At 41.6% G+C, this 27984-nt stretch overlaps 1 protein-coding gene across 1 annotated transcript; it reads left to right on the top strand.

The window, feature by feature from the left end:
* The first annotated feature begins 59 nt into the window (after positions 1 to 59).
* Positions 60 to 27984, top strand: abcc2 (ATP binding cassette subfamily C member 2). Its single transcript, XM_028602841.1, has 32 exons — positions 60 to 575; positions 1841 to 2017; positions 3446 to 3589; positions 3680 to 3820; positions 4024 to 4146; positions 4248 to 4303; positions 4389 to 4641; positions 4752 to 4939; positions 5905 to 6082; positions 6552 to 6806; positions 9256 to 9321; positions 9636 to 9773; positions 9853 to 9999; positions 10082 to 10166; positions 10292 to 10358; positions 10485 to 10611; positions 12278 to 12454; positions 18677 to 18844; positions 19019 to 19202; positions 19346 to 19481; positions 19738 to 19840; positions 20062 to 20281; positions 21727 to 21881; positions 22302 to 22457; positions 22646 to 22845; positions 23034 to 23160; positions 23970 to 24071; positions 24229 to 24372; positions 25063 to 25221; positions 25317 to 25483; positions 25879 to 26073; positions 27732 to 27984. Exons 1-32 carry the CDS (start codon positions 531 to 533, stop codon positions 27859 to 27861), a joined length of 4713 nt encoding a protein of 1570 aa, XP_028458642.1. The 5' UTR covers positions 60 to 530; the 3' UTR covers positions 27862 to 27984.

The raw sequence follows: 27984 nt of genomic DNA on the forward strand, positions 1-27984 counted from the left end.
CCCCTTAAGAGGAGGGAAAGCAACACAGGAATATTCATGCAAGCCCCTCTGTCTCTCCCTTTTTTCTGTTATGCAGCCATCTGCCTGAAGTGTACTTTAGACACATTGCGTGTTGACCGTCTGTGGGCTGGTGCAAGGCAGGGCTCTCTGAATGACTTTTACTACAGTTGTTGATATTTTTTCATTCAACCATCAGGAGGACTGCATGTGTGCGCTTCTTGTAGACATCAAACGACTTACAGAGGACTGCTAGAGGATCTGCCTAAAAAGAAAGAAATCAAGACACACAGTTAAGCATTAACCTGTCTGTTATTTACATAAATCCAGCACATCTGTGGCATACTTATGCCTTGTCTAGACATAAGGAGGCTGCAAAGTTTGATTTCTGCTTAAAAGCCTCATGGTTCAAAGTCCCTCAGCGTCACGTCCTGCAATTGTCTCTGGAGAGTGGGTGGACGAGGGGAGAAAAAGAGCATAAAAGTAAAGCTCTGCAGCAGAAGGCGAGGCGACTGAAGCCCTCAGTGTGGACCATGTGTGCTGCAGCTTTGGAGGAATACTGCGGGTCCATCTTCTGGGTGAGTTCAACAGCTAGGGTTAATGTAGCTGAAGGGAGACACTAGAGTGGGGATTTGGAAAAAAGGCTTCAGTGTGGCCTCAAGTTGACACTTTTTAGATGAAAAATGTCAGATATGTTGACATATTCTTTTAAAGTTTAAAGTTTTTTCTGTTTGTTTTATATTTTTTATTACAGAGGATGGACATAATAACACCTGTATACTTTAATATAACACAATATCTCTGTGCTAAGTACAAACTTTCTTTTTTCCTGTCAGATAGTATGTTGACATATTCTTTTAAAGTTTAAAGTTTCTGTTCATTTTGTGTTTATTATGCTAGAGCACTATAAGCTTCTTATTCATAAAGTTTGTAATATTGCAGGACTGATAAATATGATTGTTATTTTATACAAGTGTTCATGTTATTGTGTACAGGGTTTTCAACCCTGTACACAGTGAGCTCAGTGAACATGTGACTGGCCAATTAAGTAGGACATGACTCAGCATGTCCGTCAAATGCAGCACATTCTTTTAAGCTATAACTCTGATAATTGTAAAAACAAATAACAACAAACAAAGTTTTTGTCAGAAAAAAAGACATTTGAAGACATTACTTTGGGCTCTGGGAAGTGTTTAGACATTTTATGGACTAAACATTTAATCGATAATAGGTATATTTGTTCTAGCCTGACGAAGTTTATTTCAATCATGGGGAAATATATGTAATAATCCATTTATCTGATAAAACACCCACATAATTATTGCACAGGGTAAAATACCTTTACCCTAATAAACACATGGCGTCCAGAAAAGTAGGATTCTCGTTATAACAGGTTACAGCAGATGGCAAAAGTGCTTTGATTGCTATTAAAAATTATAATGATTTAAAAAAGCTTTTACACACCACACTTTCTGTATTGTCTTGGGGTCTTTTGTTCATAAATACATTAAACCTCTCAGTGTTCAGCTCCTTTCACTCCACATTTCTGCCAGTACATTAGCACCCATCTCTCCATATATAGCTCTCTTGTCCAGAAGTGCAGAGTGCACATGCTGCTACAGCTATAAGCAGGGACTTAGGGTTTAATCAAATATGAATCACTGCTTGATTATATTTCTAATTAGGGTGGTGTTGGGGTCCACTGCGTTGTAGTGAGCTCCAGGGGTACACAGATGGGAGGGTGTTTGTGTTTGCCTTCCTCTGAGATTAGGAGGGCTCTGGCATTCAGTGATGAGTCATATCTGTGTGATGTACTGTATGTGTGTTTGTGTGTGCACCTCAGAATGCTTCATATGTGAATAGAGAAGACCCAGACCTCCCAGTATGTGTAGAGCAGACGGTGCTGGTCTGGATCCCCCTGGGGTTCCTGTGGCTCTGTGCCCCACAACACCTGCTGGTTCTCTGCAAGAGGTCACAAGTGAACACAAAACACCTGTCCAAGCTCTACATCTGCAAACAGGTAATGTACAAAGAAAGACACAGTATTCAAGTCATAATGTAATGCTTTTTTTAAGTACCCCAGGATTAAGAAATCTTGGTCCAAGGGGTCAAAGAGACATTTCCTTTCTCAGTAGGGTAATTTGGAATTTTTTATTTAAAGTTCCCATATTGTAAAAAGTGAGATTTCCATGTCTTTTTTTATTATAAAGCAGGTCATAGTGCTGTATAAATACTTTGAAAGTATCATAACGCTCAATCCACAGAGAAATGCACACAGTCCATATTCAGAGACATTGCCTTTAAAGGAACACGCCGACTTATTGGGACTTTAGCTTATTCACCGTATCCCTCAGAGTAAGATAAGTCCATACATACCCTTCTCATCTCCGTGCGTGTCGTAACTCTGTCTGGCGCACCCACCGCTAGCCTCACTTAGCACAGATCCTGGAGGTAACCGGCTCCATCTAGCCTACTGCTCCCAATAAGTGACAAAATAACGCTGTATACAAACTGGGAACTATATTCTCAGAAGGCGAAGCACTGCTACTTCTGCTACTTGGGCGGAGTGATTTGCTCGCAGCACACAAAAAGCACCGTGGTGAGAGGCAGAGAGTAACAACGGGGCTTTTCAGGTGTTGCGCTAATCACTCTGCCCAAGTAGCAGTGCTTCGCCTTCTGAGAATATAGTTCCCAGTTTGTATACGGTTAGAAGATGGCTGTGTCTCATGTGACCTTGTTATTTGTACACGCTGTGACTATACAAATCACAACATGTAAATAGGGAAATGTTGGCGATATTTTGTCACTTATTGGGAGCAGTAGGCTAGTTGGAGCAAGTTACCTCCAGGGTCTGTGCTAAACCATGCTAGCGGTGGGTGCGTCAGACAGAGTTATGACACGCACGGAGATGAGAAGGGTATTATCTAACTCTGGGGGATACGGTGAATAAGCTAATGTCCCAATAAGTCGGCGTGTTCCTTAAAACAGCCGTCAAGACTTCTGTACGGATGTGATGTCACAACTCTACTATATATAGGTAGAAAGTGCTGCTACAGTGCCGTTACAGTCATTCCCCTGCTGCAATGACGGTGCAGAGACTCCAAGAGCGCAGTTGCGGTAGACACGGAAATGCTGACCAAGCAGTGCAGACTGGGCTTAAAAAGATAGGCGCTAAAACTCCCCATTTCATACAGAGGGTGAATACAGGTATATTCACATAAAAAAGTTGAACATTAAAGCATGTGAACATTTTCTAGTAGAATTTCATACAAATACAAGTATGAACCTGAAAATTAGCATAATATGGGACCTTTAAAGATCTCCTCCATGCATGTTTAGTTTTTTGGTTATATAGCAATACTCGCTTGTCGCTGGTATGGTTTTTCTGATTTTACATAGTAATTCATTCAATTTATCTGCCAGTTTTGTCTGTCTTTCCTCCCCTCAGCTTGTGGTGTCTCTGTTGTTCCTGATGGCCATAGCAGCCCTGGCAGTCACGTTAGGAGAGGATTATGGTCCAAACAACGAACCTTCAACAGAAAAAAATCCTGGTGTATACTACGCAAACCCCGTCCTGTATGCAGTCACATGGGTAAATATAACAGGTTTTGTATTGATTTATTTGCATTGGTGTTTAGGATTGGAAAGATGGAAAAGAAGTTTTTTATGTCTTCTTTGTCAGATCCTTCTGCTGTTGTGCCAAGAAGGACTGAGGCGGAGGAAAGGATCAGTAGACTCGGCTACTCTCTTTATCTTCTGGTTGCTCCTTGTTCTGTGCGATGTCTTCCCTTTTCAGAGCCTCCTACGAAAAGCACTCAGACTGGTATGAGCAGAGACAATAGATCAAGTTGGGAACAAGGCATTGGGCTAAAACTTAAAACGGGCATCAGTCATTAATCAGGCAGAAGGCAATCACTTGATTGATTTGATGTATTTCAGCTCTCTGTATTCATCAGTAATGCACCATTCACTGTTGCACCCTCTTCACTCTTAAACATCTTTGACACACAAATTTCTGACCAACAGGGAGAAATCAGTGATATCCCTCGTTTCTGCCTTTTCTACATTTCTTTTGGTTTGGAATTGATTGCACTTATTCTCTCTGCTGTGGCTGATGTCCCTCCAGAAGCTGAGGAGCTTGTAAAAAAGGTACCAATGCACCCAGATTGAGCCATTTATTTGTTGTTGTTGTTTTTTTTTTGCTGTGAATGTAATCCATCTATGTGCTTTTAATATTTTTTTATCCACAGAATCCCGAGACAGGTGCAGCATTTCTGAGCAGAATCACCTTCAACTGGTTTAACAGGTAAATTAAAAGTTGCTGCGGTAAGAATCCAAGCAAACTCCCACATATGTACACCTAAACGTCCAACTTCTCCTTGTTTCTTCAGTATGGTGGTGAAGGGGTACAAGCAGCCCCTTGTTCAGGAGGACATGTGGGAGCTGAGTGAGGCAGACAGCACTGCTGACATCAACCAGCGATTTCAGTATTTCATGCAGTCGGAGTTGGGTGCGGCTCGGGTACGGCTCCAAAAAAAGTTGAAGAAAAAACGGGATGAGAACAGAGACAAAGCCCAGGAAGAGGCCTTTCAAAATGGTCTCTCCAACAGTCTGGCGAAAGGTGTCAGTCAGGATGTGCTGATGGTAAGAGTGTGCAGAGAGAAACACTTAACACCCGTGCGGTTCATTCTCTTTTATTTTAGCAGTGTCTGTCATTGATTCTCTGTCAATGTTCAAACTATATCTTTCTTTAGGAGGAAAAGGGAAATAAAGAAGATGAAAAAAAGAAGAAGAAAAAGGACAAAAAGAAGGAGAAAAATGAACATCCCAATTCATGGCTGATTTACACCATTTACAAGACCTTTAAATGGATTCTGATTGAATCTGCCTTCTTCAAACTTTTGCAGGACCTTCTGGCTTTTGCCAGTCCCCAACTCCTAAAGTGAGTCAGCCATTTATTGATTGGGATTTGAAATTATTTCATTCCTCTCTAAACAACATAGACAGAACACAAATCCTCAATCTTCTTGGTCACAACAGAGTTATACGGTTACTGTTTACTGCTGTTAACTCTGTCAGCAATCATTAACTCTGGGTCAATAAACTCTCTATTCTATACAGATGGTTGAACTTTAAAACGAAGAAGGCTATACAGGAAACTTAGTATAAGATTTAAGCATTATAGAGTACACAATTAAATTATTTAAAGTGCTCATATTATGCTTTTTGGCTTTTTCCTTTCCTTTATTGTGTTATATATATTTTTGTGCACGCACAAAGTAAAAAAGCCCAAAGTCCATCCCAAAGGGACTTACCATCTCCAACAGAAAACACTGTTCACAAACAGCTCTATTGTAGTCCAGACTTTACTTCTGTGATGAACGTGCGTCACTTTGTAACACATGTTATAATGCTCACCTAGCTGTTAGCGTGGCACGGCCTCATAATCTGCTTCTGACTAGCTAGTAGTCCTTACCTAGGTACTGTGCATGTGTGACTCCCAACAAAGATGGAACAGAAGTGAAATGCCTCACTCTGTAGCTAAAACAGAGAGCTCAACACACAGGGTGGAAAGAGGAGCTGCAGCAATGTGCAATACAACAAAAATAGTGTTTTTTGAAAATTAAACCATGTAAACCTATTCTGATATAACCTCTAAATACAATTTTGAACCTGAAAATGAGCATAATATGAGCACTTTAAAGTCTGTCCTCCACAGATTAAGCATTGCACTACGGATAACACTAGGGTCTGACAGGGGAGGGCAAATGGTGAGGGATAAAGTAAAGGATTAAAAATTAAGGAAATTATAACGTTACATGATTGAAAACTTCCACTAGATGCTTGAAATATCACCGTAGCATGTTTTGAGCTTCCCCATAAACTAAAACTTTTTTACCGTTTTAGATTGATGATCTCTTTCACTCAGGACAAATCCAGGTTTGTCTGGGAAGGGTATGTGTATGCAGTGCTGCTGCTAGTGGTGGCCATTCTGCAGTCTCTGTTCCTGCAGCAGTACTTCCAGCGTTGCTTTGTGCTGGGGATGAAAGTTCGCACCGCCATCATAGCTGCTGTGTACAAAAAGGTAACAACACAAGTGACAGTACGATGACATTTACTTCAGACTCCTTGATACAGTTACAAAAAGGATATGAATTGCCATGCCACATCATATCATCACATCATAAGAAATTACCACATGTAGTTTTCAACATCCATCCAAGAGACATTCACTTTTAATCACTTTCATCAACACATGTAATGACCACCTACTGGTCAATGAAATGATGAAATTAAATTATTCTCTGTGTGAACTCCATACCTTGTATCCTACCATAGCAAATTCCTGAGCTAGCCAATATTTCGTAAATAGATAGTTTCTATTATTATTGTACCCTGTTGTCAATCGTTTTGTGCCTCTAAGAGCCCCCTGCTGCTGTGTTCATGAACAACATCATGAAGTTAAAAAAAATCACCTTTTTAATATTTAAAATAATTGCAACTCACACCAAATGATCCTCCGCTTACTTCCTTTCCATCTCCTTCTCTCCAAGGCACTGAAGGTGTCTAATGACACTCGTAAAGAGTCTACGGTTGGCGAAACCGTGAACCTGATGTCAGCAGACGCCCAGCGCTTCAACGATGTGACCAACTTCATCCACCTGCTGTGGTCCTGCCCTCTTCAGATCATGCTGTCCATTGTTTTCCTGTGGATTGAGTTAGGACCTTCTGTGTTGGCAGGACTGGCAGTCATGGTGCTGATGGTGCCGATCAATGGACTGCTAGCCACCAAGGCCAGAAAATTCCAGGTCAGCCAAAATGCACACATACAGGATAATTTACCCCTTTAGAACAGTGCACTGTATATACCAATAATAGATCGAAATTTTTTGTTAAAAATTTGAAATATAGCCTGAAATACTTATTGTGTCTTTAAAACATGAGTAACAAGTAATATTAAATGGTAACAACAATGACATTAGAAATATGGTGCACTAAAAAGTAACACAATACACAGATTTATTTATATACGGTTAAGGGGGTGATATGTTAGTAATCCCCTGGTGCAACAAAGTGCAAACACAAAAAAAAAAGGATTGTTATTAACATACATTTTAACGTTTGTGATAAGTTTGTTTGGGCCACAGGGCTTCAGGTTGCTTTGTGCAAACCTGCAACTGTTCTTCGTTGCATATTTCAGTCTTTGTTAAAATTCATTCCTGATAACATTTTTTACTTGGCCCTGTACTATGAGCACTTATATTACGGTATGCAGTTCCCATGATTCCAATGGACTTGCTGTGCTGAAATGCTTTGCTTTATTTAAACAGCAGAGAGCTTTACTCTAGAGTGAAGCTTCTTCAGCTCATGACTCTTTATTATACTGATTAGTTAAGGCTGCAGTGGCAAAGTAGTCTGGATCACAGAAGTACATTTCCACAATAAAGTGGCTCTTGCTGTTTTCCTGTCACTGCTGAAAAGATTTTTTTTTTTTTATTATCGAAAATCGAATCGTGACCTTAAAATCGAAAGTCAAATCGAATCGTGACACATCTACAAACAACCCTATCTTCTGTCCAAGAATGTGTAGCCAGATCTTACTCCACCAGATAGGTCTGGCAATGCAAGACGAAATGCAAAGAAACACCAGAATTTTAAGTAGAGTCCTTTACCTGCAGCTCTCCCTCTCCCCTCTCTGTTTGCATGCGCAATGCAGCCAATAGGAATGCTCACTCTTTCTGATATGACCTGCGATTGGCCAAAGTCTCATATCACTTCTGGATTTTCTAAATCCCTGAAAACAGAGCCAAGAGGAGGTGCAGCAGCCATATTCTCTCAGACCACTTTTATTACAATATGCTGAAGGATTATTATAGAATTTTTGTTTTCAGCTTTCAATAGAGTAACAGAGAAAATGTATTAATCTTTATTCCCTGTCTGCGCACAAGCGAAATCAATATAAAATCGATGTTTTGAAAGTTCTAAATGAAAAAATTAAAAGAAGAACCAATTTTGTGGGCTGCAACTCTAATCTCTACTTTCAGCCAAACAACCACATAATCACTATTCAAGAAACTTAGTTTGTCTTTAAGAAAAGCTATGGCTCAGGTGACTTTCACCTTTTTAGCAAGCACACAGCACAAGTGCTAAACCAACTTCGATAGGATAATTTAAAGCAGTCATCAAATGGGCACACCACATAGATACATTGGGCCTAATTTGCTAACACTAGCGCAGTTTGTGCTGCGTCTGTTTATGCGAGTTCGGTAATAGCGCACGCTATGCTTCCACATTTTGCGTAGTATTTATCAACCCTGACACCCATCAGGCAATCAGCGTCTTTCTCCGCCCACTATACCATAAATTGTGCTGTAGCGAAGCGGTACTTGTGCTATGATATGGCTGAGTGCACACTGCGATATTCCCACTGCTGATGCTATGACTGTTTGAAATGATCCTGCTGCCAATATTTGTAATGTAGCGAGGAGTTTAACAACTGCTGGAATGGAATGTGAACGCTGAGTTGGTGATTCAATGTCATCTTTGATTTCTTCCAGTAACTCTAATATTGCATGGCTGCTTGATCTGTAACGCTAAATGATGTTGTGTTCACTGACAAAGTGTGATTCTTGTGTTAAAAATATTTTCAGCCTCGCCTATGTCTTCGTCTTGCTCAAATTACTGTTGCCATTTCACCAGCGGCATAAAGGTCTACGAGGAAACTCGATTGCGGCTGGTTTAGACATGCTTTTAAGAGGCGGAGAATTTCCCCCGCAGAATAGAGGTGCGCTCTTACTGACAGTCTTTGTAAATACCACGGAATATATAATTAGGCGCACTTTGCGCTTATCCTCCCACCTTTTTGGGTGGAACTCCCACTTTCCCCACGACCCTCCCACGAATGCATATTGAAAGCGCAACTTGTCTCTTCTCGCTCATGTGGCAGACAATCTGCGATTTTACCCAAGTGCGCAAGTGCGCAGTGTCTGTAAATAGCCCACATCGGTTACGTCCGTCTTTGCAACCAATTAGCGCCTGGAAACAGGCGCAAACGGCTTGATAAATCTAGCCCATTGTTTTCTTGGGTGGCAGAAGAATACCCATGCTTTATAATTACATGTCAAAGATGTTTTCAGAAAAATGCAAGGCAGCTTTGTATAATGCTATGTAACGCTAAAAATTACCTGGCTGCATTATTATTATTATTAGTACATGAGCTACATTTTCTTGCTGATTTTGATTTCTTTTTCTTTTCAGATAGAGAACATGAAGTTTAAGGACAAGAGACTAAAAGTCATGAATGAAATACTCAATGGGATCAAAGTGAGTTAATGGCCCCGTAACAACATCACCTCTTCTTTCTGTTTCGTGAAACAATTAAAGTTCAGGCGGATTGGTGGAGGTGGGGGACTCCAAGTGAGGCCTTCCATACATGAAAGGATTTTATGCTTCAGGAAAAAGCTGAAATGTTAGACAGCAGTGCTTTCTATTATACTGCATCCACCACCTGTGGTTTATTGACATTGACTTCATAAGGTATGAATGCTAACCCTCTGTTCCACCACCCTTCCTTTTCTTTGTCCTCCACAATGCCTTCTTCTCCCTCATCCCGCTCTTTGTCTTTCATCTCCCACCAGATTCTGAAGCTGTATGCATGGGAGCCATCCTTCCAGGCACAGGTGGAAGACATTAGGGGACAAGAACTTAAGGTCATGAGGAAGTTTGCCTACTTATCGTCTGTCTCCACCTTCATCTTCAGCTGTGCTCCGGCTCTGGTGAGTCCCATTAGACGAGAAGCGGCAGGTCATGGATGGTTTTGCAAATCTTTTTTTTCTCACACGGTTTGTTTCGCAGGTTTCTCTGGCCTCATTTGCAGTGTTTGTAGGGGTGAGCCCAAGCAACATATTGACTGCTGAGAAAGCTTTCACTTCCATCTCTCTTTTTAACATCCTCCGATTTCCCCTGGCTATGCTGCCCATGCTCATCGCTGCCATTGTGCAAGTAAGGGGAAAACAAAAACACATGGTACATACCTGCACATACCAAACCTAAAAGCCCACTAACTTGCTCTTTGGCACTTCAGACGGCAGTGTCCAAGAAGCGTCTGGAGAAGTTTCTGGGAGGTGAAGACCTTGAAAGTGACATTGTGCGCCATGACCCCAGCTTCAGTACGTTTACCATCAGCATTTGCACCTGTTCCTCTTCTGAGCAGTACAGTTTTTGGTATATGTACAGTATATCTACTCTGTCCATCTGTTTTTATTTAATTTGTGCATCTGTGTTCATCTGCTAGACACTGCTGTTAGTGTATGTGATGGTTCCTTTGCTTGGGAAAGAGAAGCTGAGCCTATGCTGAAAAAGTATGTTTGATGTGTCAAACACAAAATTACACATTTGGATATTACGCTATATGGCTGCATAACATTGTATTTGTCCCTATAGTATTTAACAATGTTGAAGATATTTATTCTGTGCGTGTTTGCCAGTGTGTCCCTGGATATTAACCCAGGTAAGTTGGTAGCAGTAGTGGGAGCTGTGGGCTCAGGAAAGTCCTCTCTCATGTCAGCCCTCCTGGGAGAGATGTACACCACCAACGGCTTCATCAACATTCAGGTGACACCTTATTTCTGTCTTTATATCTGTCTAACAATAATAGTGTGTTTGTCATCATCTGTCCAAAAATAGTGTATGAAGATTTTTGTTTTCACTGTGGTAATAATCACATCAGAACACATCAAGTGATTGCTCTGTCTCATCATCAAATCTTCAGGATGTTCATTTCCGTTTGTCTGTTAGGTTTACAATACATATGAAATCAGCCAGGATCTTGACTGAATTTATTTGATGATTAAACTCTGCGCAGCAGTAGCTACAATATTTTTTATTTGCAAGATTAAAATACAATAAAGCCTAAAACTCTATTTTTCCACTGTGGTCCTCCAGCATACAACACAACAAAAACCACAACACCACTCAGGACAATACATACATACAATGGCAGAATGGCGCAGCCAACATATTTCCAAGCTCTCATAAAATAATTCAGGCTACAAGAAACCATCTTTTCAAGTCCAGTGATGTGATCAATATTTTGCTTGAAGGAAGGTTTTTCCATTGTACAGCAGCAGCAGCAGCAGCAGCAGCAGCAGAAAGGCATGTTTATATTCATCAAACACATATAACTTAACAATAAAACTCCTGTGTTAGAAATGTTTAATTAAAATAAACACAGCATTCAAAGGAACAAGCCGACTTATTGGGACTTTAGCTTATTCACCGTATCCCCCAGAGTTAGATAAGCCCATACCCTTCTCATCTCTTTGCGTGTCGTAAGTCCAGATCCTGGAGGGAACCGGCTCCAACAGAAGAAGGCGAAGAACTGCTACTTGGGTGGAGTGATTAGCGCAACACCTGAAAAGCACCGTTGTTATTCCCTGCTCCTCACCCCGGGGCTTCTCGTGTGCTGCGAGAAAATCACTCCACCCAAGTAGCAGAAGTAGCAGTGCTTCGCCTTCTGAGAATATAGTTCCCAGTTTGTATACGGTTAGAAGATGGCTGTGTCTCATGTGACCTTGTTATTTGTACACGTGTGACTATACAAATCACAACATGTAAATAGGAAAATGTTGGCGATATTTTGTCACTTATTGGGAGCAGTAGGCTAGTTGGAGCCAGTTACCTCCAGGATCTGGGCTAAGCTAGGCTAGTGGTGGGTGCGCCAGACAGAGTTACGACACGCACGGAGATGAGAAAGGTATGTATGGACTTATCTAACTCTGAGGGATACGGTGAATAAGCTAGTCCCAATAAGTTGGGGTGTTCCTTTAAGTGCACCAACCTGCTTTATACAGTATGGACATACTGCTCCATGCTGTTTGGCTCCAAGAACAGGTTGATCCATATTGAACAGGGAATAACTTTTTTTGTTTTACTAATACTACTGTAGCAATGTGAGTTCTTCAAATAGTTGAACAACGCAGGGAACTAAGGCTTTCTAACCTTTTCTATAAAAGGTGCGTTGATTTTATTTGCCCTCTCAATAATAATAAGAGAACACACAAACCCCACTCAGAAAGGCCATGCCTGGAAAGGGTCTGCCCAGTACGGGGAATGAACTTGGTACTCAGCTGTCTACTTGCTGTGTGCCACCACTGAGCCACTGTGCCAACATGTAACCGGTGTAGTGTTTGGTTAGAATGAAAACCACTCCAGGGTGCTGGACAACAGTGTATTAAGAAGGGCTTCTGTGCCTAACACGCCTTTATGTCTTCCTGTCCAGGGTTCCCTTGCCTTTGTGCCACAGCAAGCCTGGATTCAAAATGCCACTCTGAGGGATAACATCCTGTTTGGCTCTTCCCATGAAGAAAGGAGGTTCCAGGAGGTGATACAGGCCTGCGCCCTGGCCCCTGACCTGGAACTGCTGCCTGGGGGTGACCTCACTGAGATTGGAGAGAAAGTAAGATTCAAGGATTTGAGAATTTAAATATGATGGATGTTTTGTTGCTGTATATGGCTCACCCTGTGTTATACATATACATTCTCGATGTTCAATTAGAACACAAACACAATCATAATTGAACATTTGTCTCAGTTGATCACAAAGCACACAATACCAGTTGCAAGTAATGCCCCTTATTTTCAAGAGTACTGAAGATTCATCAATTTAGGCTTATCAGCTGCTAGGCAACATTAGATCCTGTTGACTGCTTTATCCTGGCGTCGCCTGTTTAACTGACTTTAGCAGACGTGAAGTAACCACAGACAGCCTCGTTTATTTACTCGTGGCAGGGCGTCGCTGCTGTTTACGGCAGTGCGACGCAGAATGAATATAGGGGAAACAATGGATATTTGGCCTTTTTTTTGGACATGAAAAACCTGGTAGGGATTCCCGTTGGCCCGCCAGGCCTGTACAATTATAGGGGGAAACACTGCCATAGATGACACGTACTGTCCAAAGTACCGTATGATTCTTTAAACCTAAACCTGTTTTGTGCCTCTCCTCTCCTCTCTTCTCCTCTCCCTTCCTCTCCTCTCCTCTCCTTTCCGTTTCCGGTGAGTGTGAGTGGTGGTGGCGGAGGTGCGAGTGGCGCGGAGTTTCAAACTGTTTCTGTCCCTGTTTTTTCGGATTTTCTGACTGTGTCTTCAATCTGTCTTTTGGTGCATGATCAAGTAAGTTTCTTTAATTCTTTAATTTTTTTGTGGAGTGTTTGCTGAGGATTCGGGGTTTCGGCCGAGTGTTTTTTTCGGGAGGAATGGCGTCCTTTGAGACGCCACCTCCGAGTCTCCGGCAGGGCGTGAGGATAGCTCCCCCGGAGAGTAATGTTACCGTGGAGGAGGTGCTGTTGGCGGTTGGTGAACAGGTAGGCCATGACAACTTGTCTTTTGCATCCAGAATGAACAAAGCAGTGGTGGTGTTTATGAAGGATGAGCAGCTTGTGACTCAGCTGATTGAGAGCGGAGTGTTTATCAGAGACAGCTTTGTGCAGGTTTCCCCTTTATCGGTTCCCTCCACGCGGATTACCGTATCTGGTGTTCCTCCGTTCATACCCGACGAGTTGTTGGGGAATGAACTTCAGAGGTTTGGAAAGTTTGCGAGTGGATTTAAAACGGTGACTTTAGGATGCAAGGATCCCAAACTGCGACATGTGCAGTCTCTGAGGCGGCAGGTGTTCATGTTCCTGGACTCGCCCACACAGACGCTGGAGGTGTCCTTCAGAGTGAAGCATGGTCAAGGCTCTTACATGGTGTATGCAAGCTCTGGACAGTTGAAATGTTTTGAGTGTGGGGATGTGGGACACAAGCGTTTTGCATGTCCACACAGACCGCAGGCGCCGACTGCTGGCGAGGCTGCGGCGCCTGAAACCCCGGCCGCGGATGAGGCTGGCGGCCCGGGGGCGGATGATGTTGCGCCCGGTGACGGGTCCGATGTGGCTGGAGCAGCTGATGCTGGGGGCGTGGCGGCAGGTCGCGGCGTTGCAGATGCAGCCGGCGGTGAAGTTAAGGAAGGTAATGTGGAGAAGCAGAGCCAGTCTGAGCAGCAGCAGGTTCCCCCCCAAGTAGAGAGTCATTCGGAGTGTGTAGGTGCTACAGCGCAGTCACAGTCAGGGATTACTGGGGAAGTAGCTTCCACAAGTCTCACCAGAGATCACACTGGGATCCCCTCTGGTGAACAGGGGGTAGGCCTGTTCAGTAGTCAGGCATCATGTGCTAGTGATGACATGGAGTTTGATTCAGAGTCTGATACTGTGTCTATTGGAGAAATTAATCTGAGCACAGATCTGTATTCATTGGAGGAAATTGATCGTTTTTTGAATGAAACTTTTAAAAGATCTGTGAAAGTAACCGATTATTTCAAAGACACAGAAAAGTTTATCAAGTCTGTTGCTGTACTGAAAAGACTTGTTGGTTTTGACCTGTTGGATAAAAAGAAACGCTATCGCCTCAAAAAGCACATTACAACTTTAAGAAAGGAAAAAGGACGTAGAACCTCAAAAAGAATAAGAACTTCCAATGATCATGACACTTAATTTTTTTTCCTCTTTATATTGTTCTCTGCTTGTCTCAACTTGTCTGTTTCTTTTTTCTGACTTTTCTATGAGGAGCCTAAAAATAGGATCTCTTAATATCAATGGTGGGAGAGACAGGCAGAAGAGGGCTTTAATTTCTGAGGTTTCTAGTCAGAAAAGGATTGATGTGCTGTTTTTGCAGGAAACACATTCTGATCCAGCAGTAGAGACAGATTGGGGTTTATGGTGGGAGGGTCCCTATGCTCTTAGCCATGGCACTAATGTTAGTGCAGGAGTTGCTGTCCTGTTTAAGGCAGCAGCGAATGCAACCATCATATCCTCCACCGAAGTGGTAAAGGGACGCCTGCTGGTTGTCAGGGCAGAGATAGAGGGTTCTGGTTTTTGGTTTGTTAATGTATACCCCTAATCAGGGAGCAGAAAGAGTGATATTTTTCACTCAGTTAAGAATTGAATTAAATAAGTACCATCAGGATCAGCTTATTGTTGGTGGCGATTTTAACTGTACTCCTGACTTCACTGTGGACAGGATAGGCGAGGAACCTCACCCACATTCAGCCCAGAGTTTGAATAGCACCATTAACCAGCTGGATTTGGTAGATACATGGAGGGTGAAACATCCACAATCCCGACAGTACACTTGGGTGAGGGTGATTAATAATAGGGTGAGTGCAGCCAGACTTGACAGGATTTATATTTCACTAAACCTTAGCTCTAGACTGGTCCACAGTAGAATAACCCCTGTTGGCTTCACGGATCATCACTTTGTTTTTATAGATTTGATTGTCTCGCCAGGTGAGAGGGTAAAGTCCTACTGGCATTTTAATAACAAACTTTTACAAGACAGCAAGTTCTGTGAAACTTTCGAGCATTTTTGGAAGTGCTGGAAAAATAAAAAAGCAGATTTTAAGTCTTTGACGCAGTGGTGGGACGTTGGCAAGGCCCAAGTTCGGGTTTTTTGTCAACAATACACCTCCCATTCCACTGCTAAGATTAATGCAGAGGTCATGAAACTTGAAGCCAGCATCAGCAGTATTGAGGAGGTTTTAAATAGGGACTCTGACCCTTCTTTAGGGCAGGTGTTAAAAAAGAAAAAACTGGAATTGAGCTCTTTTCTGAATGAGAGAGTGAAGGGAGCCCTTATCAGGTGTCGTTTCCTCCAGTTAAAGGACATGGATGCCCCAAGCTCCTTCTTTTTTAATTTGGAGAGATCTGTGGCTCAGAGGAAGCAAATGACATGCCTTCAGCTTCCAGGAGGTAGAGTAACCACCAGTCCTGGGGAGATGAGGAGCCATGCGATGGTGTTCTATGCTGACCTCTTTGGGGCCCAACAGTGCAGCATGCAGAGTCGTGAGGAGCTGCTGGAGGGTCTTCCTCAGCTCAGTCTGGACGAGAAAGCTGCTTTGGACTGCGAGCTAACTCTGGAGGAGCTGAAAACTGCAGTCAACCAGATGGCTACAGGAAAGGCACCGGGGATAGATGGTCTCTCCACAGATTTTTATAAACAGTTCTGGAATACAATTGGACCAGACTTTCACAAGGTTTTTATGGAGGGGATTACAACAGGTTTTCTTCCTGTTTCTTGTCAGCGAGCAGTGTTGTCATTGCTGCCCAAAAAAGGTGATCTGGCGTTACTTAAGAACTGGCGCCCAGTTTCCCTCCTCTGTACGGATTATAAGGTACTTTCCAGAGCATTATCAAACCGGTTGAAGGTTGTCCTGGAACTAATTGTACACTCGGACCAAACCTATTGTGTTCCAGATAGATCGATTATGGACAATATTTTCTGTGTTCGGGACATTCTCGATGTGTGTAAACTATATAATCTAGATGTTGGTATTGTCTCTTTGGACCAGGAAAAAGCTTTCGATAAGGTGGATCACTCTTATTTGTTTTCTGCACTTAAAGCATTTGGTTTTGGTGATGGGTTTCTGTCTTGGGTTGGTTTGTTGTACAATGGTGCACAGTGTTTGGTGAAGACGGGGGCTGGGCTGAGTCGGCCCGTTCCTGTGCAGAGGGGATAAGACAGGGTTGCCCTATTTCGGGACAGCTATATACTTTAGCAATCGAACCTCTACTGTGCAGGATGAGGGCTCGACTTAGTGGTGTTCTCCTGCCTGGGTCCTTGGGCGTTGAGCGTCCCCTTGTTGTTTCAGCCTATGCAGATGATGTCAATATTTTTGTCTGCAGCCAGACAGATGTTCAGTGTTTACAGGATGCTTTATCCCTGTATGAGAGGGCCACATCTGCACGGGTGAACTGGGCTAAGAGTGAGGCCTTGTTAGTAGGGCAATGGAGAGGAAAAGCCGTGCCCAGTCTGCCAGGGGACTTGAGTGGGGGAAGGAAGGGTTGAAAGTTTTGGGAGTGTTTTTGGGATCTGAGGGTTTTGTTAAAAAGAACTGGGAGGGAGTGAAGGAGAAGGTGTGCGCTCGGTTGTCTAGATGGACATGGTTGCTACCCCAGCTGTCGAATAGGGGAAGAGTTCTGGTTGCCAACAACTTGGTTGCCTCGACCCTTTGGCATAAGCTTATTGCCATCGTGCCACCAAGAGGCCTGATGGAGGACGTTCAGAGAACTATCGTGGATTTCTTCTGGTCGGGCGACACTGGGTTCGGGCAGCAGTTTTATATTTGCCTGTAGCTGAAGGGGGCAGGGGCTGGTGGATATTCAATCAAAAATTGCCTCCTTTAGACTCCAGACTGCTCAAAAACTATTGTATAAGTGTGGCCCCAGCTGGCTGGACACAGCCCGACTGCTGCTGAGGAGAGCTGGGCGTCTGGGATACGATAAACAGCTTTTCCTCTTAAGAACCGAGGAGATGGACCTTAATGGGTTGACATCGTTCTACAACTCTGTGCTGCAGGCGTGGCAGGTACTCCAATATTCTCGGGATGTAAAAGAAACTCCAGGAATGTGGCTTTTTATAGAACCTTTGTTTTTCAACAACTTCCTGAGGACTCGAACATTGCAGTCAGCCAGCCTGAGGGCCAGTCTCAGAGAGGCTGGGTGTACTAAATTGGGTCACCTGATGAAGATGACGGCAATCTCTGTTGATGTGCTGAGAGTGATGAGCAACATCACCTCCAGTAGGTTGATCGACAGGGTGGTGAAAGAAGTTTGTGCTGCCCTGGGATCACCTCAGCAAACTCTGGTAGAGAATCGGTCCCTGTGTGAGCAGTGGAGTGACGGATGGGAGTACAGTTTCCCCTCTCTGACCATTACCCCATCTGTGGGGGGAAGGCAGGAGGAGGCGGGTCAGCTACTGTCTTTCTCAACCCCTCAATTGGGCAAGTTTCAAGATGCGGGGAAGAAAGAGTTATATTATACCTGCATAAAGGTCCTGAACATACGGTTTTGGCTGAGCTGAAGGAGTCGAGGTGGACTGAGTTTTTGGTCCGGAGGTTTCCCGAAAGGCAGTTGGCGTTCCTGTACAAGCTGCCCGTTGAAAGCGGGCAGCCGACCTCCAATGGAGGATTGTGCATGGGGCTATAGCTACGAACAGATACAGAGCGCACATCGATCCCGAGCTAGGGGAGGGATGTATGTTTTGTCACGAGGTGGAAACTTTAGCACATTTGTTTGTCCAATGTCCTCGGTTGGCAGATCTGTTGGGTGTTCTTAAAAGGTGGGTGCAGGGTTTTGGAGAGGTTTTTTCTTTGGACTTGTTCATTTTTGGTCCCAAATACACAAAGCACAAAAGGACAGTTCACATTTTACTGAATTTTTGTTTGCAACGGCAAAACTGGCCATCTGGCTTACACGCAGGAACCGGACTCAGGGAGCTGGAAGTGTGGAGCCAGTACCGGTGCTGGAAGGTCTGGTCCAGGCCCGGTTGAGGGTGGAACACGCTTACTACAAAATGATGGACAATTTGCTGTTTTTTAGTGGTTTGTGGGCTGTGAGGGGAGTGTTATGCTCTGTTGGGGAGGAGGGAGAGTTGGTGGTTCATTTTTGATTGGAAAAAAGCACAAAGTTTGTATTGATAGTATTTGGTTTTTAATGTTTGTTTAGTTTTTTTGGTTTCTTTTTCTTTGTTTGTGTCTGTTGATTTTCTGTGACTGTAAATCTTATCTGGAAATGGTCCAATAAAGGGACTTTAAAAACCAAAAAAAACCTCTCCTCTCCTCTCTTCCCCTCTCCTCCTCTGTCTTCAGGGCATTAATCTCTCAGGGGGTCAGAAGCAACGCGTAAGCTTGGCCCGGGCAGTTTACAGTCAGTCTGATATTTATCTGTTAGATGACCCCTTGTCTGCTGTGGACTCTCATGTAGGAAAACATCTCTTTGATAAAGTGATTGGACCAAATGGACTACTCAAAGACAAGGTTTGTGCTGAGCGTACATTTGTGCATTAATCAGTATTAAAAGAACAATGAATATTTTTTTAACCAAAAACAGGTATCATTAAATGTAATAGTGGATTTACAGTCATTTCATATACCCTATATTTTTGAATTATAATTTGACAGCTGAGACCAAGTGTGTCTTTGTCTGTACAGACTCGTATTCTGGTGACTCATGGAGTGAGCTTCCTGCCATACGTAGATGAAATAGTGGTCTTGGTTGATGGAGTGGTTTCTGAGGTTGGATCTTACAAGAGCCTTCGTGCCAGCAGAGGAGCTTTTTCTGAATTTCTAGACACATATGCCAAAGAGCAAAGGAATCGGACCCATTCAGAGTCAGGTAATTACATTCTTTTTCTTGTTGCCTTTTGGTAAGCTGCACTTTTGTGGCACCACCAAAAAAACTGGTCTGCATATGAGTTACTATGTGAGTATGAGCTATATACAGCTACATATTTGTAAGATACAATTTTTGCTATTCAGATCGTTGCCATGACACTGGAGACGTGGAGCTCATACCTGAAAGAGAGGACCCTCAACCTGACTCTCCTTTGGAGGATACAGTTTCTAGTACACTAAAGAGAGAAAACAGTATCCGCCGCAGCCAGCGCAATGGCAGGTTAGAACACAGTGAAGTGGTCACCGACAAAATAGAGAAATAGCTTGTTTGTGTGCATGTTTGTGATTGAGAGGATTAATGTGGGGGCAGTGGGCTTCTCATAGGGCATATGAGTCGCCACTATAATAAGATCAAATGTCCTCATATAGTATTTCTTGTTTTCATGCATAACATACAAGAACAATATTTGAATCTTTCACTAAGTATCTTTTCATCCTGTTTTTTCATGTGGTCTTTTCTGTCAATCTTTTTCTAGTGTCAGACTAAGAAGAAATGACTCTATAAGAAAACCAGAACATGTCAGTGAATTAAAGAAAGGTCAGAGGCTAATAGAGAAGGAAACTATGGAAACAGGACAGGTAATCTAAGTTCTTGGTCTGTTTAAATACTTTTTCCAATAGCACCGATGACAAGTTTACAGATATATACTGTATGTAATATATATATATATATATATATATATATATATATATAGAGAGAGAGAGATAGATATAGATATATATATATAGATATATAGATATATACAGTAAGTTATGAATAATAAAAAAGATTCTGAGCCTTTTTTCTCTCTTATATCCAGGTCAAGTTCTCAATGTACATCCAGTACCTGCGTGCCATGGGCTGGGGATATACTGTCATGGTCATCCTGGTATACTTCACCCAGAACATTGCTTTTATCGGTCAGAACCTGTGGCTGAGTGACTGGACCAATGATGCAGTGGATTTCTACAACATGACATACCCTAACTGGAAGAGGGACACCAGGGTGGGGGTATTTGGAGCTCTAGGAGTAGCCCAGGGTAACTGAACAGTTCAACTCATTACATTTGTTTATTTTATTTTGCAAATATTTTTATTTTTTTATTTATAAATATATTATTGGATATAGTTAAGCTATCTATAATATATATATATATATATATATATATATATATATATATATATATATATATATATATATATATATATATATATATATATATATTTTTTTTTTTTTTTTTTACTGCACATAACTGTTAGACTAAACAGTAATCTTAACTAAAACCGCTACTTGTCGTTTTACATTTCTGTTTGTGCACAAATTAAACAAACAAGATAAAACATGTTTATTGGTGAGCTACGGAGGTGCTGATAGGCATATTTATTAACTTTGGACAGAGCCAGGCTAACTGTTAAACGCCTCCTGACTCCAGCTGCACACAGACATTGAGAGTGGTATCAATTTCCTCATTGAATTTTCAGCAAGAAAGGGAATAAGCGTATTTCCCAAATTGTTGAACTATTCCTTTTAATCTAGTCACCTTGAAAGAAGACAAACATTTGCTTAGCCACTATATTTGTCTTCTAAGATTTTCATGCTAATGCCTAAATTATCTCCTATGTTATTGCTAAGTTTTTACTGACAGTAATTTTTCCTCAGAGACAAGGTGAACATGTAGACCTGGGTGGCTTATTTTTTATATATATATATATATATATATATATATATATATATATATATATAATTTAAACCGTGAACAGGAGAAAATAGATTATAGCACTAAATGCTAGGCGCTCCCTGCTGTCTTATATTGTAAGACAGCATACTACAGGGGACATTACATAACAATATTGCAAAAGACTGGATAAAGAGTCGGCAGCCATATTTAAGGTCCAACAGGTTCACGTAGTTCCTGAATAGGAAGACCTTAAGCTTGCCTGCTGATTTGGCTTGAATTTATTCATCCTCTTGTCAGATGAGGGAATACAAATATGAATGGAGTGTAATACTCAGAGATCTGTGAGTGACTGAAGGTTGGCCCCCTAGCATTGTAATGATGAGAACAGATCTTCACAAAGTGGAAGTGGTGTTCATCATTTCTTTTTACTGCTCCTTTCCACAGGAGACTTATTGGAGTTATCACCCTCTCCCTAGACAGGAAATATCTAATGATATACTGTAGCTCATCTCCCCACACTGAGAATTGTCTGTAGTTGTCGAAGAGCTCTCCAAAGAGCTGCTCAAGTTTATTCAGCAGATTGCTCAAGTAGGCCCTATCTCTTTTGGATTTTGGTGATGGAGCAAAATGGTTTCCTAATCAGCTGCAGTAGCACGAATGAAATATTGGATATGATAATGTGTACTTCACTTCAGAATTCTGTCTGAACTACTGTATGTGGTGCTCTATTTTAGCAACTGTGGATAAATAGATATCACTGTGTAAAGATGTAGTTGTATACATTACAAACTTTTCTTTTATGACAGGCCTCTTTGTGTTCCTCGGTACACTGCTCCTGGCCAATGCTTCGGTCAATGCATCACGTATCCTGCATTCAAAGCTGATTAAAAACATACTGCGAGTTCCCATGGTATTCTTTGACACCACACCCATTGGAAGGGTGGTCAACCGCTTTGCAAAGGTAGGATTTATCATTTAACTTTACATATTTTTGTCATCTTCTTTCCCCAATTTCTTCCTTCTTTTTTGGCTTTCTTTTGTTCTGGCTGAGGTTTTGCTACCTATATATTCTTAACAATACATTTAAGAGGGTGACTTTAATGAGTCTGCATGAAGTCATCTTAGTTGGTTGCCAAGATACGGTGTATTAAAACAATCCGCTGGACTGTGGAGTTAAAACAATTTCGCTACTCAAACAAAATGTCATCTCAGCATGCAGCCTTTATTGGCATTGAGATTCCACAGCTCCTGATAAACAAGAACAAAAGTAAAGAAAATAAGAGAAACCCATTGATTGTTTTTCATCAATTTTGGGTCACTTGAAAGCACTATAATAAGTCACTTTTAATAAAGACTAACTTTGCCACCTCTGGTTCTAAAGGACATTTTCACAGTGGACGAAGCCATTCCACAGTCCTTCCGCTCCTGGCTCCTGTGTCTTCTGGGCGTGTTAGGGACACTGTTTGTCATCTGTCTGGCCACTCCTTTTTTCACCATCCTCATCCTTCCTCTGGCCCTGGTCTACTACTTTGTACAGGTAAGCTGACCAAAGTAGCACAAGGAAAAATAACGTGCCCACAGAAAAGAGACTGAAGAAGAAAACTAACAAAGTATTGCAACCAGTGAATATAAAAAAAGAGAAGTGCTTGTTCCTATTGTGAACAAAATCCAATTAAACTTTCCGCCGTTTTCTGTACATTTCTCTTGCCCACTCTTTACACCCAGCGCTTCTATGTAGCGACTTCAAGGCAGCTGCGTCGGCTGGACTCAGTGTCTCGCTCTCCTATATACTCACACTTCAGTGAGACAGTGTTGGGGCTGTCAGTGATAAGAGCCTACGGCCATCAAGAAAGGTTTCTTAAACACAACGAAATAATTATTGATAAAAACCTCAAGAGTGTCTACCCGTGGATAGTGTCAAACAGGTCAGAAATGTAACTCCAAATAATCAATAAATACAAGGATCTTTCTAATGGGATTTTTAGTGTGTCCGTGGATGATGATAACAATATATGTGTGTGTGTGTGTGTGTGTGTGTGTGTGTGTGTGTGTGTGTGTGTGTGTGTGTGTGTGTGTGTGTGTGTGTGTGTGTGTGTGTGTGTTCACTCTGCAGATGGCTGGCCATCCGTCTGGAGTTCCTTGGAAACCTGGTGGTGTTTTTTTCAGCTCTGTTTGCAGTCATTTCCAGGGATTCTCTGGACAGCGGCCTGGTTGGCCTGTCTATATCCTACTCCCTTAATGTCAGTGACTCCCACTCTCATCACACACACTGCAGAAAATGATAATGTAAATGCCAATGCCAGTAATGACGATTGTGGTGGTAATTATAGTGTACAATCATTGCTGCTGCGCAGCTGTGAGTTGGGGCTGGGCAGAAGAAAAAGACAAATAAGAATTATAGAAGGGATTTTATCATTGCACTTGGACATTAAATCATTTAAAGTCTCTTTTCCACACATCACAATGCCTAAGTAGCCATAAGCATGTTTATCCAATAATATAATAACATATAAGCATCTTTATTCTGAATCAACACATCGACATCAAAGACAAGCCATGATCTTGTTGAGCTACCTGCAAAGTGAGAAACCATAGATACCACAGGTATACCATAGGTGCATTTAAGGGTAGATTTCAAACTAGTGTCAAAATTGCAGTTTTGGAGATATAATAATAAGTATATTACAATAATATAATAATTCTGAAATTGATCACACCACTTCTACCATGAGATTAAAATGATTGTCATTTGTTTTTTATAAACATTGGAGATTTATTTAGTGAGCATTTGCAGTAGTTGTTTACAGTACTGTTTACAGTAAAACATTTTGCTAATTTTTTTTTTGATAATTCAAATATCCAGCTGGATTGTTTGTGGAGGACATGCAGTATAGCAATTGTTGATGCGGTGTAGTAAAGTTTGGTGATATTTCATGCATGGGAAGGCAGCTTTTGTGGTTAGAAGAACAAGAAGTTGAAGAATAATATCTGCAAATACTAATAATGCTAACAACATAAGACATTCCCCTCTCCTTTTGGGGCTTTGCAGGTGACCCAGACCCTCAACTGGCTGGTGAGAATGACATCTGAGCTGGAGACCAATATCGTTGCCGTGGAGAGAGTGAGTGAATACACCAAACTCGAGAATGAGGTACGTTGAATTGAGAGCTTTTTTCTTCATTCACACAAACCAAATGGTGTCTTTATCATTTGTTGTGTCCATATTATCTCCTAAAACAAGTAGGAGCTTTCACAGCTTAGGTCAGGACACCATTTCTCATCTACGCTGTGTGTCTTTGTTTGTACAGGCTAAGTGGATAACAGACATTCGGCCTCCAGAGAAGTGGCCTGAGGAAGGAAGGCTACAGTTTGACAACTACAAGGTCCGTTACAGACCTGGATTAGACCTGGTGCTGCATGGAATCACCTGTGACATCAAAAGCACTGAGAAGGTCTGTGTGTATGCGTCTATATACCCGCCAGTGTGTGCATGTGTGTATAGCTAGCTTGTAGGATTTATCAAAGTGCAAATCTTAATTGGACCACTGATTAGATTAACCCCTTGATCAATTTTTAAAGTACCAAATTTGAGACTTTAAAGTCAGTTTTAGGTCTGACTACAAACTCAAACAGGCAGGTTATATGTCACGACCTCTTTAGGATGACGAGACCAACATCTGAATTTCTTTTTAGTCCCCTCTCATTTTCTGCCTTTTCATCTTTGCAAGGAAATATCCATGATTTGTTTGTTCTAGTCTGGTCTCTGTTGCTTTTCTTTTTCTTCAGCATTTTTGACCTGTTATTTTCCACTGGTTGTTCGGTTTATATATCTTGAATCTCAGGGTGTTACTGTATCTGCAGCATGCACACAGGCTGCAGCAAAAGGCATTCACAGATAAACAACACAGAAAGGTACAATACATAGCCTCTGAGTTATGGAAGCACCTGCAACAATAACAGAGATGCCTAAACACAATTCAGGGTTTTGACAGCTGGTTTAAAAGTTTCAAAAAACTAAGTACAGGCTGCAGTGAAATTATAAAAGCACACCTCCAGAAACAGATATTCAGTGACTGTAGTTATATGAAAAGATGCATGAGCCATTAAGTTTTACCCCATGTGCTGTCTCTCCTTGCATTCAGATTGGTATAGTGGGCCGCACAGGAGCTGGGAAATCAAGCCTGACCAACTGCCTGTTTAGGATTATTGAAGCTGCTGAAGGTCGAATCCTCATTGATGATGTAGATGTTTCCACAATAGGCCTGCATGACCTCAGAAACAGGCTCACAATCATACCACAGGTATACACAACAACAACAACAACAACTCCAATCCACACACAGCAGTCTGTTTTAAATGGTACACTGACCTGTCCAACCCTCCCATGTGGACGCAGGACCCTGTGTTGTTCTCCGGGACCTTGAGGATGAACCTAGACCCATTTAACAAATTCAGCGATGAGGAGATATGGAAAGTGTTGGACCTCTCCTATCTCAAGGACTATGTAGCGGGGCTGCAGGAAGGACTACAACATGAAGTCGCAGAGGGGGGAGAGAACCTCAGGTGGGCCATGAAAATAATTGTTACTCTTCCACATTACAAATGATTGAAGATACAGCAAACAATGTTTTGCTTTGAGTGCGAACCAGTTTAATTTCAGTTGGGTTATAAAAATACACACATATAGTCAACACACAGATGAATGGCACAGAACATAGCTGCTGCAGAGTTGAAGAATTGCTGTAAATATTGATTTGTAACCTGCAAACATCTAATAATGTGTTAATCTGCCAAATTTTATCCTAAATACTTTGCAAATATCATATCTAACACTCTATTCATTCAATTGTTTTCTACTGTACTTCATATGAATTGCTTCTGTAATTACAGGAAAGGTATAAATTAATTCAAATAAAGAATCAGTGTCCATTTCCAGTATATTTTCACTCTCTTCTCAGTGTTGGGCAGAGGCAGCTGCTGTGTCTGGCCCGAGCACTGCTGAGGAAGTCTCGCATCTTGATCCTGGATGAGGCCACAGCAGCTGTGGACCTGGAGACAGACGACCTGATTCAGAATACCATCCGCAACGAGTTTTCACACTGCACTGTCCTTACCATCGCTCACCGCCTGCACAGCATCATGGACAGCTCCAGGTGAGTTACTGTCCCTTAACAGTGTCTCTGTACTTGTATTGCTCCTGATAATGGTACATTTCGTTCCTTCCTCCACTCTTGTTTTGAGCATGGTGTGGAATCCACAAGTAGCCTTGGCACATTAGTTATGCAACATTTTTACATTGGGTAATTTCTCCAAATTCAAATGTATTTGTTGCCAACGTGTGGCCATTATTGTAGTAAAACTATTTGCAAATGTGTGTGGAGAGCGTGTGTAGCAAAAGTCATGTGTAAAATGTCAGCCAATTGAGAGGCTTGCTGAATTGTAACTGATGACTTGTCTGTATTTACAGCTTTTGGAACAAAATATTTTAACTTTTCAACCAATATCAATCTATGTAGCATACACATTTACAGTTTTGTCTACACTTTTACAGATTTATGTACGCATCTACAGATTTGTCTACACATTTACAAATCCTAATACACTTGCAAATCTAAATAAAAAATTTGGAGATTATTTGTTTTTTACAAATTGGATTATTTGACACATAGAAGATTCCTGTACACATTAACAAATCTAAGTACGCATTTAGAGATTATATTACAAATATCTGGTTAGAAATCTGGTTATATTACACAGTTTCAAATCTGGTGACGCACACATGGATTGAGATACTACCCACACACATTTGAAAATAGTTTTCCTACAATAACATTACATAATGGTCCTATAGCATCCTCTGTTGTGTCAAAAGCCTGATGGCCACAGCTGTGAGATCCAAGTCAGCCCCTTTTATGCACATCTATAAACAGATACTCAGACATGAAAGTTCTGCAATACTTCAAAGTCTGTATTGGCTTCACACAGACGTGCCAGCAGCACCAAAGACAAAGGGTAGGGGTGAGAGGTAGTGTAGGAGTAGGATGCATTTAATCATTGTATTCAATACATTTTCTACATCAAAATTTCATATTTGAGAAGTAGGTATCTATATAAAATACACTGGAAAAGTGCATACATATCAAACAGGCTGCAATACACGCAGATAGGACAGCAATGCATTTAGAGCTTTGTAATCGCCCTCATGCCACCTGCAGATTAATACATATTTTCCTGTTTCTGCAAGAAAGGACCTTCCACTATATGTTGTCATAACTGAGAATTAAAATTTTAAATCTTAAAATCATGCATAAAGCAATGACAATAGTTTAACATTTTAAACTGCTACAACACATTAGAACACAACAGGTTGTGCAACAGATTGGAACTGAACTTGTGAGGGGAACCCTGTATGTGCATTTGTTCTGTCAATTGACAATAACAATTATGCATTACCCCTTTACTTTCACTGGAGGTCACCAGAGTTAAACATTTAGAAAAAAAATGGCCCACCATCCACCACTGTACCTGCTTATTCCTTTTTCAGGGATACAGAGGGATTGGAGCTTATCCCAGCATGCACTTGGAAAAAGGCAGGGGAAAATCTTGGCAATCCTTTGCAGGGGCTGACACACATGGAAAAACATTCACACCTAAATCTGACTTAAATACTTAAAATATAATAATTATATACAATTATTTTCTTCTCATTTTAGCAGGAAATCCACTTCTGTCTAACCCTCCTCTGCTGGCCAGTAATGACATTTACACTACTCAGTGAGTTAACATTTCTGCCTGTGTTTCTCTTCCACAGAGTAATGGTCCTCAGTGCTGGTAAAATAGTGGAATTTGATTCTCCGACCAACCTGCTTAAAAAACAAGGCCATTTCTATGCCATGGCAAAGGATGCTGGAATAACACTATCAGACATCACAGCTCTCTGATTTTGCACTTGTACTTTTGATTTAATTCAATAAAGTGCTTTTGTTGTTTGTTTTAAAAAGCTGGATTGTGCTTTGATATAAAGAAATATTATAGCATGTATGGCACATTATTTATCGGAAACA

This window comes from Perca flavescens, chromosome 17 (genome assembly GCF_004354835.1).
Source record: "Perca flavescens isolate YP-PL-M2 chromosome 17, PFLA_1.0, whole genome shotgun sequence".
In the NCBI taxonomy this organism is placed as follows: domain Eukaryota; kingdom Metazoa; phylum Chordata; class Actinopteri; order Perciformes; family Percidae; genus Perca; species Perca flavescens.

What these genes read in the sequence shown, in the direction of transcription:
- abcc2 (XM_028602841.1), top strand. Translation starts at nt 531, where the DNA reads ATGTGTGCTGCAGCTTTGGAGGAATACTGCGGGTCCATCTTCTGG. An exon ending in ACTGCGGGTCCATCTTCTGG is followed by an intron (nt 576 to 1,840) that starts GTGAGTTCAACA and finishes TGTGCACCTCAG; the next exon opens with AATGCTTCATATGTGAATAG. An exon ending in AGCATCATGGACAGCTCCAG is followed by an intron (nt 26,074 to 27,731) that starts GTGAGTTACTGT and finishes TCTCTTCCACAG; the next exon opens with AGTAATGGTCCTCAGTGCTG.